General features: G+C 44.1%; 2 protein-coding genes across 2 annotated transcripts in view; one reads left to right on the top strand and one right to left on the bottom strand.

Annotated features, from left to right (window-relative positions):
- Window positions 1-14592, bottom strand: part of LOC139155169 (vomeronasal type-2 receptor 26-like) — a 70466-nt gene that overhangs the window by 11781 nt on the left and 44093 nt on the right. The gene's annotated exons all lie outside the window — the stretch shown is intronic.
- Window positions 10578-14364, top strand: LOC139155170 (vomeronasal type-2 receptor 26-like). The gene is made up of 3 exons (XM_070730254.1): window positions 10578-10784; window positions 11329-11455; window positions 12839-14364. Exons 1-3 carry the CDS (start codon window positions 10659-10661, stop codon window positions 13747-13749), a joined length of 1164 nt encoding a protein of 387 aa, XP_070586355.1. The 5' UTR covers window positions 10578-10658; the 3' UTR covers window positions 13750-14364.

Genomic DNA, 14592 nt, shown 5'->3' with positions numbered 1-14592 from the left:
CTTTCCCTCCCTCACTCCCACCCACCCAAGCTTCCTCCTCAGTCCTTCCTCCCTCCACTCCCTCCCCTTTCTTTCTTTCTCTTTCCCTCCCCCCTTTTTCTTTCTTTCCCTCCCTCACTCCCCCCACCCACCCAAGCTTCCTCCTCAGTCCTTCCTCCCTCCACTCCCTCCCTACCCTTTCTTTCTTTCTTTCTTTCTTTCTCTTTCTCTCCCCGTTTCTTTCTTTCCCTCCCTCACTCCCCACCCACCCAAGCTTCCTCCTCAGTCCTTCCTCCCTCCACTCCCTCCCTACCCTTTCTTTCTTTCTTTCTCTTTCTCTCCCCCGTTTCTTTCTTTCCCTCCCTCACTCCCACCCACCCAAGCTTCCTCCTCAGTCCTTCCTCCCTCCACTCCCTCCCTACCCTTTCTTTCTTTCTTTCTTTCTCTTTCTCTCCCCCGTTTCTTTCTTTCCCTCCCTCACTCCCACCCACCCAAGCTTCCTCCTCAGTCCTTCCTCCCTCCACTCCCTCCCTACCCTTTCTTTCTTTCTTTCTCTTTCTCTCCCCCGTTTCTTTCTTTCCCTCCCTCACTCCCACCCACCCAAGCTTCCTCCTCAGTCCTTCCTCCCCCCACTCCCTCCCTACCCTTTCTTTCTTCTTTCTCTTTCTCTCCCCCGTTTCTTTCTTTCCCTCCCTCCCTCCCACCCACCCAAGCTTCCTCCTCAGTCCTTCCTCCCTCCACTCCCTCCCTACCCTTCTTCTTTCTTTCTTTCTTTCTCTTTCTGCAGCAAAGATGAGTTTTTAAACTTTTTCAAAAGGCAAGGAGGGTGGGGGCAGTACGACTCTCTGGGGGGAGCTGATTCCAGAGGGCTGGGGCCCCCACAGAGAAGGCTCTTCCCTAGGTCCTGCCAGCCGACATTTTTTGGTCAAAGGACCCTAAGGAGACCAACTCTGTGGGACCTGACCGGTCGCTGGGATTCGTGTGGCAGAAGGCGGTCTCAGCGATAATCTGGTCCTATGCCATGTAGGGCTTTATAGGTCATAACCTATATATTATGAACTGTTTTATTGTGTTGTGAGCCGCCGCGAGTCTACGGAGAGGGGTGGCATACAAATCTAATAAATAAATAAATAGACACATAAACAAACAAACAAACAAACAAACAAACAAATAAATAAATAACCAAAACTTTGAATTGTGTCCGGAAACAAATTGGTAGCCAATGCAGTCTGCGGAGTGATTGGTGAGATATGGGCATTTCTCGGAAGGCTTCCCTTGCTACCCGTTTGCTTCCTCCTGCCAGAGTGTGGCAAAAAAAAAGAACAAAGCAAAAAAACAGAGGGGCACAGATATGTACAGTGCTGGAACTCAGCTTCTGCACATGCTCAGAAAAAGAAAATAATTAAGAAATCCCCGCAAATCAAAAAATATTCCAAAAAAAATTTGGGGAAAAAATGCCAGCCCCAGTGACCGGTACCAGGCCAGAGACATCACGAGGGGCCGAAAAACAGAAGTGCTTCTGCACATGCTCAGAAGGAAAAACATTTAAATTTATTTTTTTTTATTTTTTTAAAGCCACCAAAAACAAAATGGTGACACATGTGCAGTGCTGAGAACCTGGCTTCTGTGCATGCACAGAAAAAGAAAAAAAATAAAGACATCCCAAAATCAAAAAGACATTCAAAACAATTTGGGGGGAAATGGCAGCCCCTGGGGACCAGTACGAGGCCAGTATGAGGCTACTGTTGTGCCTGGACTGGACTGGACTGGTAGGAACCGCCCCTGTTCCAAAGACTAGATCCCATGGCCAGTGCCGCCATCAGGATTTTGGGGCCCCATACAGCCTAAGTGTCTGGGCCCCCCCCCCCGCCATTTTAAAAACTACTTTTTTAATGTTTTTTAAGAAGATGTTAGATAATCATCTGAAAATAGCTGTAAATAAAACCCGATGTTCCCAGAATTAACTTTATTCATAAGATTATGATAGCAACAACTTGACCTTAGTTTTACTGGAACTATAGAATAATCATATAATAACCGCTGATGTTACAGGCCGCATAACTATATAAAGAAGGAACTGTGAGGATAACAGTTCAAAAGGGACGGGGGTGGTGTTTGTTATGGGTGTGTTGTTTTGTTGCTCTGTCTTATAAAATGCAAATACAAAATTTAAACAAACAAATAAATATATTGTAAAATGATAGATTATGTACTATCTTATTTTTTTAATGTTTACATAATAACTACTTTCTTAAAAAAAAATCATCTGTCTGAAGTAGTGTAGGATTCCTGTCTAAGCAGGGGGTTGGACTAGAAGACCTCCAAGGTGCCTTCCCACTGTTATTCTATTCTAATTATCCAGGGGGTTGTGTAGTTATCAGTGGTATTAAAATAGGAGCTGTTAAAAAAAAACCAAATACAATTTCATATTGCTTCACATCTCAATATCCTTTTCGATCTAGTTTTTACGCCCATCGGTGAACGCAGGTCTGAACGAGCCCGTGGTATCCAAGTTAATTTCAAAGTACACTGCTCAAAAAAAGGTGAAGGGAACACTTAAACAACACAATATAAACTCCAAGTTGTCAATCAGCGTTGCTTCCTAAGTGGACAGTTTGATTTCACAGAAGTTTGATTTACTTGGAGTTATATTGTGTTGTTTAAGTGTTTCCTTTATTTTTTTGAACAGTGTAGATCAGGGGACCCCAAACTTTTTACACAGGGGGCCAGTTCACTGTCCCTCAGACTGTTGGAGGGCCAGACTATTAAAAAACCGTGTGAACAAATCCCTATGCACACTGCACATACCTTATTTAAAGTAAAAAACAAAATGGGAACAAATACAATATTTAACATTTATTCTTCCTCTTTCTCTCTCTCTCCCTTTCTCTCTGTCCTTCTGTCTTTCTAATTCTCTCTCTCTTTCTCTCTGTCCTCTCTTTCTCTTTCTCTCTTTCTTTCTCTCTCTTCTCTCTTTCTCTCACTCACTCTCTTTCTATCTCTCCCTCTGTCTCCTCCTTTCTCTCTCTCTCCCTTTCTATCTCTCTTCTTCCTTTCTCTCTCCCTCTCTATCTTTCCCTCTTTCTCTCCCCCCTCTCTCTTTCTTTCTCTCTCTCTTCTCTTTCTCTCACTCACTCTCTTTCTATCTCCCTTTCTCTCTACCTTTCTTTTTCTTTCTCTCTCTCCCTTTCTCTGTCCCTCTCTTTTTTTCTCTCTGTCCCTCTCTTTCTTTCTCTCTGTCCCTTTCTTTCTTTCTCTCTGTCCCTCTTTCTTTCTCTCTGTCCCTCTCTTTCTTTCTCTCTGTCCCTCTCTTTCTTTCTCTCTGTCCCTCTTTCTTTCTCTCTGTCCCTCTTTCTTTCTCTGTCCCTCTCTTTCCTTCTCTCTGTCCCTTTCTTTCTTTCTTTCTCCCTGTCCCTCTTTCTTTCTCTCTGTCCCTCTCTTTCTTTCTCTCTGTCCCTCTCTTTCTCTCTCTGTCCCTCTTTCTTTCTCTCTGCCCCTCTCTTTCTTTCTCTGTCTTATCTCTCCTTCTTTCACTCACTCTCTTTGTATCTCTCTCTTTCTCTCTCTCCTTCTCTATCTCTCCCTCTTTCTCTCTCACCCTTTCTATCTCTCCTCTTCCTTTCTCTCTCTTTCTCTCTCCCTTATTTTTTTTCTCTCTCTCTTTCTCTCTCATGCACCACACCAGCAGCAGAGAGAGAAAGAGAGAGGTAGAGATCGGGCGCGTTACCGGGTGGTGGAGGCGGTGTGGGGCCAGACGCTGGGTGCCGGGGACGCGGGAGGAGGGCGAAGGGGTGGACGTGGCTGCTGCTTCTCAGCTGCAGAGCCGAACGGGGGCAGAGATCAACGGCGGACTCCGGCGCTGGGGCCATGCGGGACCGCTTATCCAGGCGGGCGTGGACCGGCAAGCCGCCCTCCGCTCTCTCTCTTTCTCTCTCATACACCACGCCAGCAACAGAGAAAGAGAGAGAGCGGAGGGCGGCTTGCTTTTTCTGTGAATGTTGGGAGAAAGAGGTGGTTTTTCCTTACTAATTTTTGGTAATAAAAACTGGCCTGCCCCTCAAAATGTTATGCATAGTCAATAGTCAATCAGAACCTATTGTCTTGTTTTAATTTGTATATACTGCAATAATTTTTTTCTAAAAAAAAAAGAATAGTCAATCAGAAGCATCTGTGATGAAATAGAGATTCATGACAACTTATTTGATAATACAGTATACTTATTTGTTTCTAAGCTGCCTCTGAATTTGCTTTTTCTGCTTCCATACTTAATCACATACAGGAGATTCTGATTAGGGGAGATGAGTGGAGAGAGTATTTATTGTATTGTCTCTTCTTATATGATACCGTGTTTCCCCGAAAGTAAGACAGTGTCTTACTTTCTTTTTATCCCCAAAAGCCCCACTATGTCTTACTTTCGGGGTATGTCTTATATTGGAAAAAAATTGTCGAATTTTTTGTTTTAACCATAAAATTAACATTTAGACACGGTGACATATGGAGGGGGGGTGGCGCGGAAGTGGGCAGGAGGCGGCGCTCATTAAGATCAGAGGGAGGTGGCAGACGTGGTGACATATGGAGAGGGGACGGCGCAGGCGTGGGCAGGAGGCGGCGCTCATTTGGATCAGATGGAGGCGGCAGACGCGGTGACGTATAGAGGGGGCGGCGCGGAAGTGGGCAGGAGGCGGCGCTCATTTGGATCAGACGGAGGCGGCAGACGCGGTGACGTATGGAGGGGGCGGCGCGGAAGTGGGCAGGAGGCGGCGCTCATTAAGATCAGAGGGAGGTGGCAGACGCGGCGACGTATGGAGAGGGGGACGGTGTGGACGTGGGCAGGAGGCGGCGCGCAGCTAGATGAGAGGGAGGCGGCAATACCCCCATGTTTCCCCGAAAGTAAGACATATGTCTTACTTTCGGGGTACGGCTTATATTAGCCGACCCCCCTGAAACCCCCGATACGTCTTACAATCGGGGGGTGTCTTACTATCGGGGAAACAGGGTAGGAATTCTGTATGATACTATTAAAAATCACCCAATCCATCATCATTTTTTTTCCATTAAAAAAGAAACAACACCATAAAACCACGAACTGCCAATGTCACAACTTGTTCTACTCAAGTTCCCCTGAAAAAACACTAGTCTTACAAATGTAAAAATATATACAAATTTTGTATTTTATATTATCCAAGATGACCCATTCAATCTCATAATGGTGCTGCTGTCAGGAAGCCACACAGGAACCAATCACTTGGCCATCTTTATCCATCACACAAGTGCCTCTAAAGATGGACTTTTCTGCACATAAATCCCAAAATGACCATTTTCTTCAAGCTCATACTCTCTAGATTGAAAATACACTGTCAGAATTCCCATGTATTGATCATGCTGTGTGGAAATATATTGAGTCTGCCAGGCATGGAAAAAGCTGCTGTAGAAAATGCATGCTAGTCCTGCACAGCTTTTTGAGCAAAAATAATTTAGAAGCAGCAGCCAAAATTGTGTTAGAGAAGCCCATGCCATTTTTTTCAAACGATTTAAATTAGCAAGAATCAGACAGTCGCATTGGAAACTGTTAATCTGCAGTTTTAAGAGAACATGGCTTTAAGAGAACATCACTTTAGTTATATCCAAGTCTTCAAAGAGGGGTGGCATACAAATGTAAATAATAATAATAATAATAATAATAATAATAATAATAATAATAATAATAATAATAATAATATCAAGCTGACTTGACCAAAGTCACAAAAGGAACACGGTAATCCTCGACTTGGAACAGTTAATTTAGTGACCTGCAAAGTTACAGCATCACTAAGAAAAAGATGACTTATGACCATTTTTCACAATTATGACCAGTGCAGCATCCCCATGGCCATGTGATAGAAATATGGGAGCTGGGCAACTGGTTCATACCATTGCAGTATCTCAAGGGTCGTTTTGCAACTTTCTGACAAGCAAAGTCAATCAGGGAAGCCTGATTCACTTAACAACCTTATTACTTAACAACTGCAGTGACTCACTTAACAACTGTGGCAAGAAAGGTCGTAAAGTGAGGCAAAATTCACTTGCAATGGAAACTCTGGCCTCTACTGTGGTCCTAAGTAGAGGACTACCTGTAGTCAGAACTTGGCAGTGATTAGAACCCAGGTCTCCCCGGGTTCTAGTCCAGCACCAGACCCAGGTCTCTTAATTTCGCGGCTGAGCAGGGCGCACTTGTGCTGCCGCTGCTGCGGCCGGGCGGGAGGCGTGATGTAGTCCACGCGGGGCACCACGTTGTTCTTGGAGGAGAAAGTCACGATGGCCACCCGCGTGGCCGTGGCCACCACCGGGAAGTCGGAGAGCAGCTTCTTGACGAAGCGCAGCTCGCTGAGGAAGTTCGCCTGGCCCACACTCGACGACTCGTCCACCAGGAAGACCAGCTCCAAGCGGTCGCTCTTCTCTCCCAACTGCCTCACCTGCCGCTTGAAAGCCCGCCCGAGTTTCTCCACTCCGCCAACGACGTCCCGGCGGCGCCCGTCTTGAACAGAGCCGAGAGCGCCGCTAGGGAGCTCAAGTTGAAGGGGCGGTAGAGGTTGCGCGGCTGCCCGGGCGTCCACGCCAGAGCCCCGCCGACCCACAAGCACATCCCGGTGAGCCACCACATCCCTCCGGGCTCGTCCACGGTCCACCCGTCTATGATTAAAGTCCTTTTTAAAAAAATTCCCTCGAGTTTCCTCACGTCGGGCCCGCGCCTTTCCCCCCCAGATGGCAGGGTCGAAATCTCAGTCGCCTCACCACGGCGCGCACGTGGCGAGGGCTGGCGCGCGTTTGTCTCGGTTTGGCGCTTTCCCGCTTAAAAATAAAATAAAATTATAATTACCCTCCTTTCGCCGCCCCCTTGTAAGCCCTTCTCTACCTCTCTCTTTCTCTTGCTGCTGCTGGTAAAGGCAGCCAGCCAGCAAAAGAGGGAGGGTACAGACTGGGCATGTGCAAGGAGCCGCTGACTGCGGGCCCCAATTTGCCCGGGGCCCGGTACGGCGCTCCCAGTAGTACCCATCTATCGGCGGCCCTGCCCATGGCATTTCGATATTAAACACTGTTAATTTGAAAATGCTGTATAGGTTTGTGATTAGCATTGTGGAATTTGACCACTATAAATTTGGAGGAGACCCCTGAGACCATCTAGCCCAACCCCTCCTCTCTGCAGCAATCCCAGTTAAAGCTTCTCTGACTGATGGCGGCTCCGTCTTTGCATTCAGAGAATCCACGACGGGGAGACTGAACTTCTCTGCTTTTCTGGCTCAGCTCTAAAAGAGCTCATCCTTTGAGGATATTTCTCTCTCTCGTTCAGCTAAAGTCTCCTCTCCTGTAACTGAGTTCATTTTTCCCTGTCTGACACCCTGGAGTAACAGTGAGCAATCTTAGGCTGGTGTGTGACGTGTGTCAGTGATCGGAAGAGGGCTGCATCCTCCCCTCCTCAATCGAGAGATGGTGTCCGTTGGAAAAGGGGCTCCCAGACTCCTCCTGATCTTCTGCTCTCCTCCTTCTTGTCTTTCCTCAAGGCTACGAGTGGCTCCTTTGATCTCTTCCTTGCCTTACTATTTTTTGGAGTATAAGATGCACTCTCCCCCACCCGGGGCGGATTCCCATTCTGCATGCACACAAGCAAAATCTCGCTGGGACACATAAGCGCAGCTCAACTTATGCTACCAATGCGCCACCCTTTTCCATACTGGTAGCAACCCAATATTGCTCCACCCCAAAAAGAGGGTGAAAATTTGGGTCCATCTCACAGACGCAATGTAGACCCACCCACCCGCCCACCGGCCCCCAACCTTTGGCCTCTGCCTCCCAGCAATTTGCCTCCTTGCAGCAAACGGTAAACAGCCTGTTTCAGTTTCAGCACAGCCTGATTAACACCAGCATCCACACGACCCTCAGCTGTTTCAGGCTGAGAGATTCACATTGCTGCCTCTGTGTGCCCCATTTTCCACCCCTTCTGACCCCCACCACCCAGAAAATGGAGCGTGCAGAGGCAGCAATAGCCTATGGCAATCCTTGCAGCCTGAAACAGCTGATAAGGCCGATCAAAGCAACAATTCTCTGCTTGTGCAAATCAGGCTGTGTTGAAGCTGAAATGGGCTGCTTGCTGCAAGGAGGCAAATTTCTGAGAGGCAGATTTTTTCCCCTTGTTTTCCTCCCCAAAATAGGTAGGTGCATCTCATAAACCGGAGCGTCTTATACTCTGAATAATAATGATGATGATGATGATGATGATGATGATAATAATGATAATAATGATAATGATAATGATAGTAATAATGATGATGATGATGATGATAATAATAATAATAATAATAATAATAATAATAATAATAATAATAAAAGTTCTGGTTTCTGGTAGAACTTTAGCTGTTACAAATAACTCTTACTAAATGCAATATTTCATAAACAAAGAAACTCCATCTTTATTCTCTTCCCTTCCATATTCTAAATACAGTTCATACTTTTCTTCCCATTATCTTTCTTATTTGCATTCCTCATGCATTCCTCCCAGCCTCCTCCTATTAACAAGATTTATGTACTCACAGCATGATTCAAAATCAGCAGAAATGACTGTAAAATAACACAAAATGCATTTGCTTGCTTGGGAGCTGAACGGAAACACCTTTCATTTTAGCCCAACAACTTTGAAACTCCACCCTTCTTCCCCACTGACTCCTTGACATACCAAATACATCACTCCAGTATTTAACCCATTCCTCCCCTTAATATCTTCTTCCAAACACCTGTTCCTTACGTTTTTGGACCCTTCTGAATTTAGGATTGACCCAGCGAACGTCTGATTCTTCCTCGCTAGATTCTGGACTCATAGCAACATCCTGTGGCTGGCCTTCCACCTGTTCTACTACCTGTAACCCCGGGCCCACCACTAATTCATAAACACTATCTGTATCAGAGTCCTCAAGTTCTTCATCATCCTCCAACTGACCAGGAGTATGTACAACAATAATAATAAATTATTAGATTTGTATGCCGACCCTCTCCGCAGACTCGGAAATACTGTATTTGTCCTTCCCTGAACTTGATGTAGATTTTTTGCAAATTCAGCTGATTTTGAAAAAGCGAGGAGATGGAGGCATGTCCCACACCCACCCACTTTTAAATGTCTACTTTTCAAAGCAGCCCCTCCCCTACTCACCCACTGGCAGCAACTGTGTCATCAGAAGGGCCGCTCAACCAGTGAAAGAAGCGCCACTGGAGTAGATGCTCCCAGGAAGATAAGGCCAGCGGTGAGAGGTGGGGCAAGGGGCGGGGCTTCATTCCACCACTCTATGTGCCTGTTACTTTGCATTGGTGGGCCATATCCAGCCCATGGACCATAGTTTGAGGATCCCTATATTAGAAACATAGATTAGGGATGTAGAAGTCTTCTAGTCCAATCCCCTTCTTAGGCAGGAAACCCTTCACCACTTCAGACAAATGGTTATGCAACATCTTTACAATTTCCAGGATTCGAGCATCGCACCTTCTGGTGACATGTTGTTCCACGGATCAGTTGTTCTGTCAGGAATTTTCTCCTCGGTTCTAAGTTCTATCCTTGTTTAGTTTCCACCCATTGCTCCTTGTCCTATCCTCAGGTGCTTTGGAGAATAGCTTGACTCCCTCACTTTTGTGGCAACTGCTGGCTCATATTTAAATGGTTGTCCACTAGGACTCCAAGATCCTAGTGATAATAGAGATATGCATCCTTCCATCCATCCACCCACCCATTTTTCAGACTATACGATGCACCAAGATTTCAAAGAGGTAATTAAGAAAAAAAGGGTTTGCCCTCTACTAGACCCCAGGAGCCCTCTGTAGACCTCCAAAACTCTCTCCAGACCTGTTTTCACATGGGGTGGGGATTTGGGAGGCCAAAAATGGCTGTATTCAGTGTATAAGATGCACCAATATTTCCCCCCTCTTTTTGGAGGGAGAGGAAGTTCATCTTATACTTCAAAAATATAGTATTTAGGAAGTCTAATGATAGCTGAGAATGACTTTAGGGTTGAGGAGAAGAGAGGCTGCCTAAGGAAGGATCAGATCAGACGGGAGAATCCTGCAGCTGCCTAATGGGAGAGAAGGAAACTCAGAAAGGATCCTGGCTAACTTTTCAATCTAAGAAAAGAGTTGGTGGGAGATTTGTTCTTTCAGATTTGCAACATTGGGTTAATGTCGCATTACCATCAAGTAGAATTAGCACATCTGGAGCTGTTTTCCATCAGGATGAACAGAGAGAAGATTAGCCTGACACCTTTCTTCTTGATAAAGCCCCATACTTTCTGGGAATCTACCTTTGGTTTCTAAAGAGTTTATGAATATTTTTTTCCCTCTCTGTTCATTTTATTTCTCATGTGCTCTAGAATCTTCTCTATAATTGACCAATTGTGTCAATTATATTTTCCTCTATATTTTGTCAGTATATAAGTGACAAACTTTTTCATTCACTTTTGAAGATAATGGCAGTTTTATTTAACCATATTTGGAGATCAGACAATTATAGAAGAAAGACTGAATGTGGGATAAGAAACCATGTTTTCTGTATTTCAAATTCCTGGATGTTCCCATTCTAGTTTCATCCCTTTCTGGAGAAGAATGAATTTTGGAATATTTCACACTTGCAACTGTACTTGGACCAAAATGGAGAGATAAAAGCAGATATGAGCATTGACAGCTACTTGGTTCTCCCCAAGGGGGATGTCAAGGAAGAGGATCTGGCGTATTTTATAAGAGAGACACTTTCTATCGACCAAAATGCTCTTTCACGGATAAAGTTGCTTAATAAGGTGGGAGAAATCTTGCTGTCTTTTCTCTGTTTTTCAAAGCCTGAGGTCCCATTTCAAGTGGTGAAAGCCTGGAGTCTCCAGGGTGGTTGGCCTTCCATACCAGTTGGTGTCATCTAATGGAAGTTCTTCAACATAGCAATTAAATGGAGATTTTTTGCCATGTTTTAATGAAAGCATTTGAGATCTTACTGGTCAGAGGTTTCTTTCTTCATCACAGTTTTATTCTACATTAAAAAAACTGAATGAAATAAAAGTTTCCTAAACCTTTTAGAGTAAACTTTATTCTCAGATTTAATATGAATATATCCTCATAATTAAATCATTCTTCTACTTTATTGTAATGTTAAATTCCAAAACCAAAAGGGAGGAATTAAATGAAGAATCTGCCAGTTGTTATATCTCCTGCATCTGTTTAGAAGTCAGAGATTTCATGTTTACTTCAGTGAAGACCAGAGACTAATTGTCTCCTGCCATTTTTACCTCTGTTTTCCATGGATGGAGAGTCCTAACGTATTTCCTAACACATTCTCTTTTTTCTACTCAGTCCCTGCCTGAGTCCAAATGTGTGGAAAGTTGTCATCCTGGATTTGTCAAGAGGGCTCGAGAAGGAGAGCCAGTTTGCTGCTACAACTGCGTCCCTTGTCCGGAGGGGACCTTCTCCACTCAGGAAGGTGGGTGACCCTGAGAAAAATAGGACGCTTGGTGGAACTGGATCCATCCAGAACATTTTCAGGAAAGTGCAAGTTAAAAGGCAGATTGAAGCAAACCTGTTTTTTTTAACCTGCACAATTTCTTATCTAAAAGGAATTAAATCAAAAAGACTTTGAAGGGGGGCTGGGAAGAGATGGGAGGAGGGGGTAGAAGACTGGTCAAGCTTTACTAACAGCAGAGGAAATATCTCTTCTGCTTTTTAGTTTGGAGAAGTGCTGCTAAGTTTACCTTTCTAGGACCATCTGAGATCTTTGAAACTTGATGAATTCTTTCAGCTCCACCTTCTGAAAGACCTGGAAATTCACTCTATGTTGGCCTCCCCTTGAGGATCTCTGAAAAGGTCCATCATGTGGAGTTGTGGATAGTTTTGTGGGGAACTCCTTACACAAATATTCTGCCTGTCATATTGATCCATCGATCAATGCAAATAGAGCTGGGAGGGACCTTGGAGGTCTTCTGGTCCAGCCCCCTGCTCAAATAGGAGAACCTATATCAGTGATGGTGAACATTTTTGGCCAATCGGGTGGCCAAACCAGTACATGCAGATACACATGCTGGAGCATTGGAAACTCAAAGACTAGCTGGCCAGCGTGAACATGCCAGTTTTGGCAATATTTGGGGCCATTTTCTGGCTATTTCTGGCTGTTTTTCAGGTCATTTTTGGTCCGAAAAATGGCGTGAAAACTGTCTTTCTTCTGGCTGTTTTCTGGACCATTTTTCAGGCTGTTTTCAGGCTGTTTCTCAGTGCTCCCCTGCCTGAACTGGAAATCAGAAGATCAGCTGGCAATGGCACAGATTCCCAGAGTGAGGGCTCTGCGTGCCACCTCTGAAACCCGTGCCGTAGTTTGCCATCATGGATCTATATCATTTGAGACAAGTGACTGTCCAATATCTTCTTAAAAACCTCCAATATTGAAGGACACAAAACCTCTGGAGGCCAGCTGTTCCACTGGTTAATTGTTCTCGCTGTTAGGAAGTTTTTCCTTAATTGCATATTGCTTCCAGATGTTATAGGATACTCTAGGCATCCTCCAAGTCCATTTTTACTGCCATGGGGCATGACTCAAGATGTTTGGCTAAAGATTATATGATTCATCATTAACCTCTAATAATGTAAGCTCCTATGAAGATTCTACCCATTACACAGAAAATAATTAACATTGTATGACTCCAGTCAACTTTATATACCTAGCAACATTTTAAAAATACTCTTCTTAGCTCTTTTGAATGAAATAGTTCAGAAATACTTATTGGAAAATGTTCCTGGAATTAGGTGTTGTCCAAAAAGATATTTATTGTAATGTAAAAAATCTATAAAAGAAATATTGCTTTTTATTTTTTAGATACTAAAAATTGCACAAAGTGTCGAGATGATAAATATCCTAATGAGCGCAGAGTCCAATGTATCCCCAAAGTTATAACCTTCCTATCTTATGAAGACTTTCTGGGCATCATTCTGGTCTCTTTTGCCCTACTGTTGTTCTTAATCACAGACCTTGTTTTAATCATCTTTATTAAATATCGAGAAACCCCCATTGTCAAAGCCAACAACCGGGACCTCTCCTACATCCTGCTGGTCTCCCTCCTGCTTTGCTTCTTGTCTTCTTCTCTCTTCATTGGTCAACCAAGGAAAGCCACCTGCCTTCTCCGACAGACAGTTTTCAGCATCATCTTCTCAGTTGCTGTTTCTTCTCTCTTGGCCAAAACCATCACAGTGGTGCTGGCTTTTCTGGCCACAAAGCCAGGAAACCAAATGAAGAATTGGTTGGGGAAGAGCTTGGCCAACTCCATCATCCTTTCTTCTTCTGCTGTCCAAATTGTCATCTGCTCCATCTGGTTGGCGGTTTCTCCCCCCTTTCCTGAATCTGATCTCCACTCCCAGCATGGAGAGATCATCCTGCAATGCAACGAAGGGGCTGTTGTCATGTTCTACGTCACCCTCAGCTACATGGGCTTCCTGGCTGCTATATGCTTCACGGTGGCTTTCCTGGCAAGGAATCTTCCTGGGGCCTTCAATGAAGCCAAGCTGATCACCTTCAGCATGCTGGTCTTCTGCAGTGTCTGGGTGACTTTTGTCCCCACCTACCTGAGCACCAAAGGGAAATACATGGTGGCTGTTCAGATCTTTTCCATCCTGGCCTCCAGTGCTGGTCTTCTGGGCTGCATCTTCATCCCCAAGTGCTACATTATCCTTCTAAGGCCAGACCTGAACACAAAGGAGCATCTCACAGCCAGAACAAATGTAAAAACATGATATATAACACCATTGTGATATTGGAAAAATTATTAATGTGATGTTCATTTGATTTCCATTTAGATAGTATGCAGGAGTCAAAGAAAAACATATCTATATGTTTCAAAGTGGGAAATTGTTGAACAATTCGAATTCTTGCAGCTCCGTCCCCTTTCAATAAATCTTGCTCTGTAAAATTCAGAGGAATTCAGCTGTTCAGCAACAGCTACTGAATGTGAAAGCTTATAGAAAAAAAATGTGGGCACTTGTTACTATTGACAACAGCTAAAAGTGTTTGTGAGAGAGAATGAGTAGGAAAAGAGATCAGGATGAAGCTGTTGGCAACAAGTGCCAGCCTGGTTGCCTGATCCTCTCCATGAAAATGCCAGAATTGTGTGAAATTCCAGGTTTGATCAGTTCTCAGCTTGGAAAGGAAATCTTGATTCCTCTTATATAATTCTTTCCTTTTAAAAAGGTTTTTTATTTTATATAATTCTTCCATGATTTCCTGATAAAACCTCCATTGCAGAAAGTGTTCAGCAGAACAGCTCTTTGGGATTTCAGTTTGAGATTCTTATTTTTATGTTTCTGTACTTTGCACCAAAATAAAAAAAAATAAAGTAAATTTTAAAAAAAGTTTTGTAATTAATTTTCCACTTTTTTTTCTTTCAAGCAGAGAAATAAAATAGCAGTTTTCAGATCCTTCAATTTTTCACTCTACAATATCTGCCTAAAGCATTTTCTCTGCTCCTCTTCCAAGCTTGTCTTGTTGGTGAAGGACAGGAGAAGATTTCCAGAGAAATGAGACCTTGAGACTCTCCCCAGGAGGAGGTTGAAGGGATTCTCTCTAAAAGTAGGTCACAA

This window comes from Erythrolamprus reginae, assembly GCF_031021105.1.
Source record: "Erythrolamprus reginae isolate rEryReg1 chromosome 13 unlocalized genomic scaffold, rEryReg1.hap1 SUPER_13_unloc_4, whole genome shotgun sequence".
Lineage (NCBI taxonomy): Eukaryota > Metazoa > Chordata > Lepidosauria > Squamata > Dipsadidae > Erythrolamprus > Erythrolamprus reginae.
Note: the sequence above shows the minus strand (reverse complement) of the source record. Positions and strands in the feature narration are given on the sequence as shown.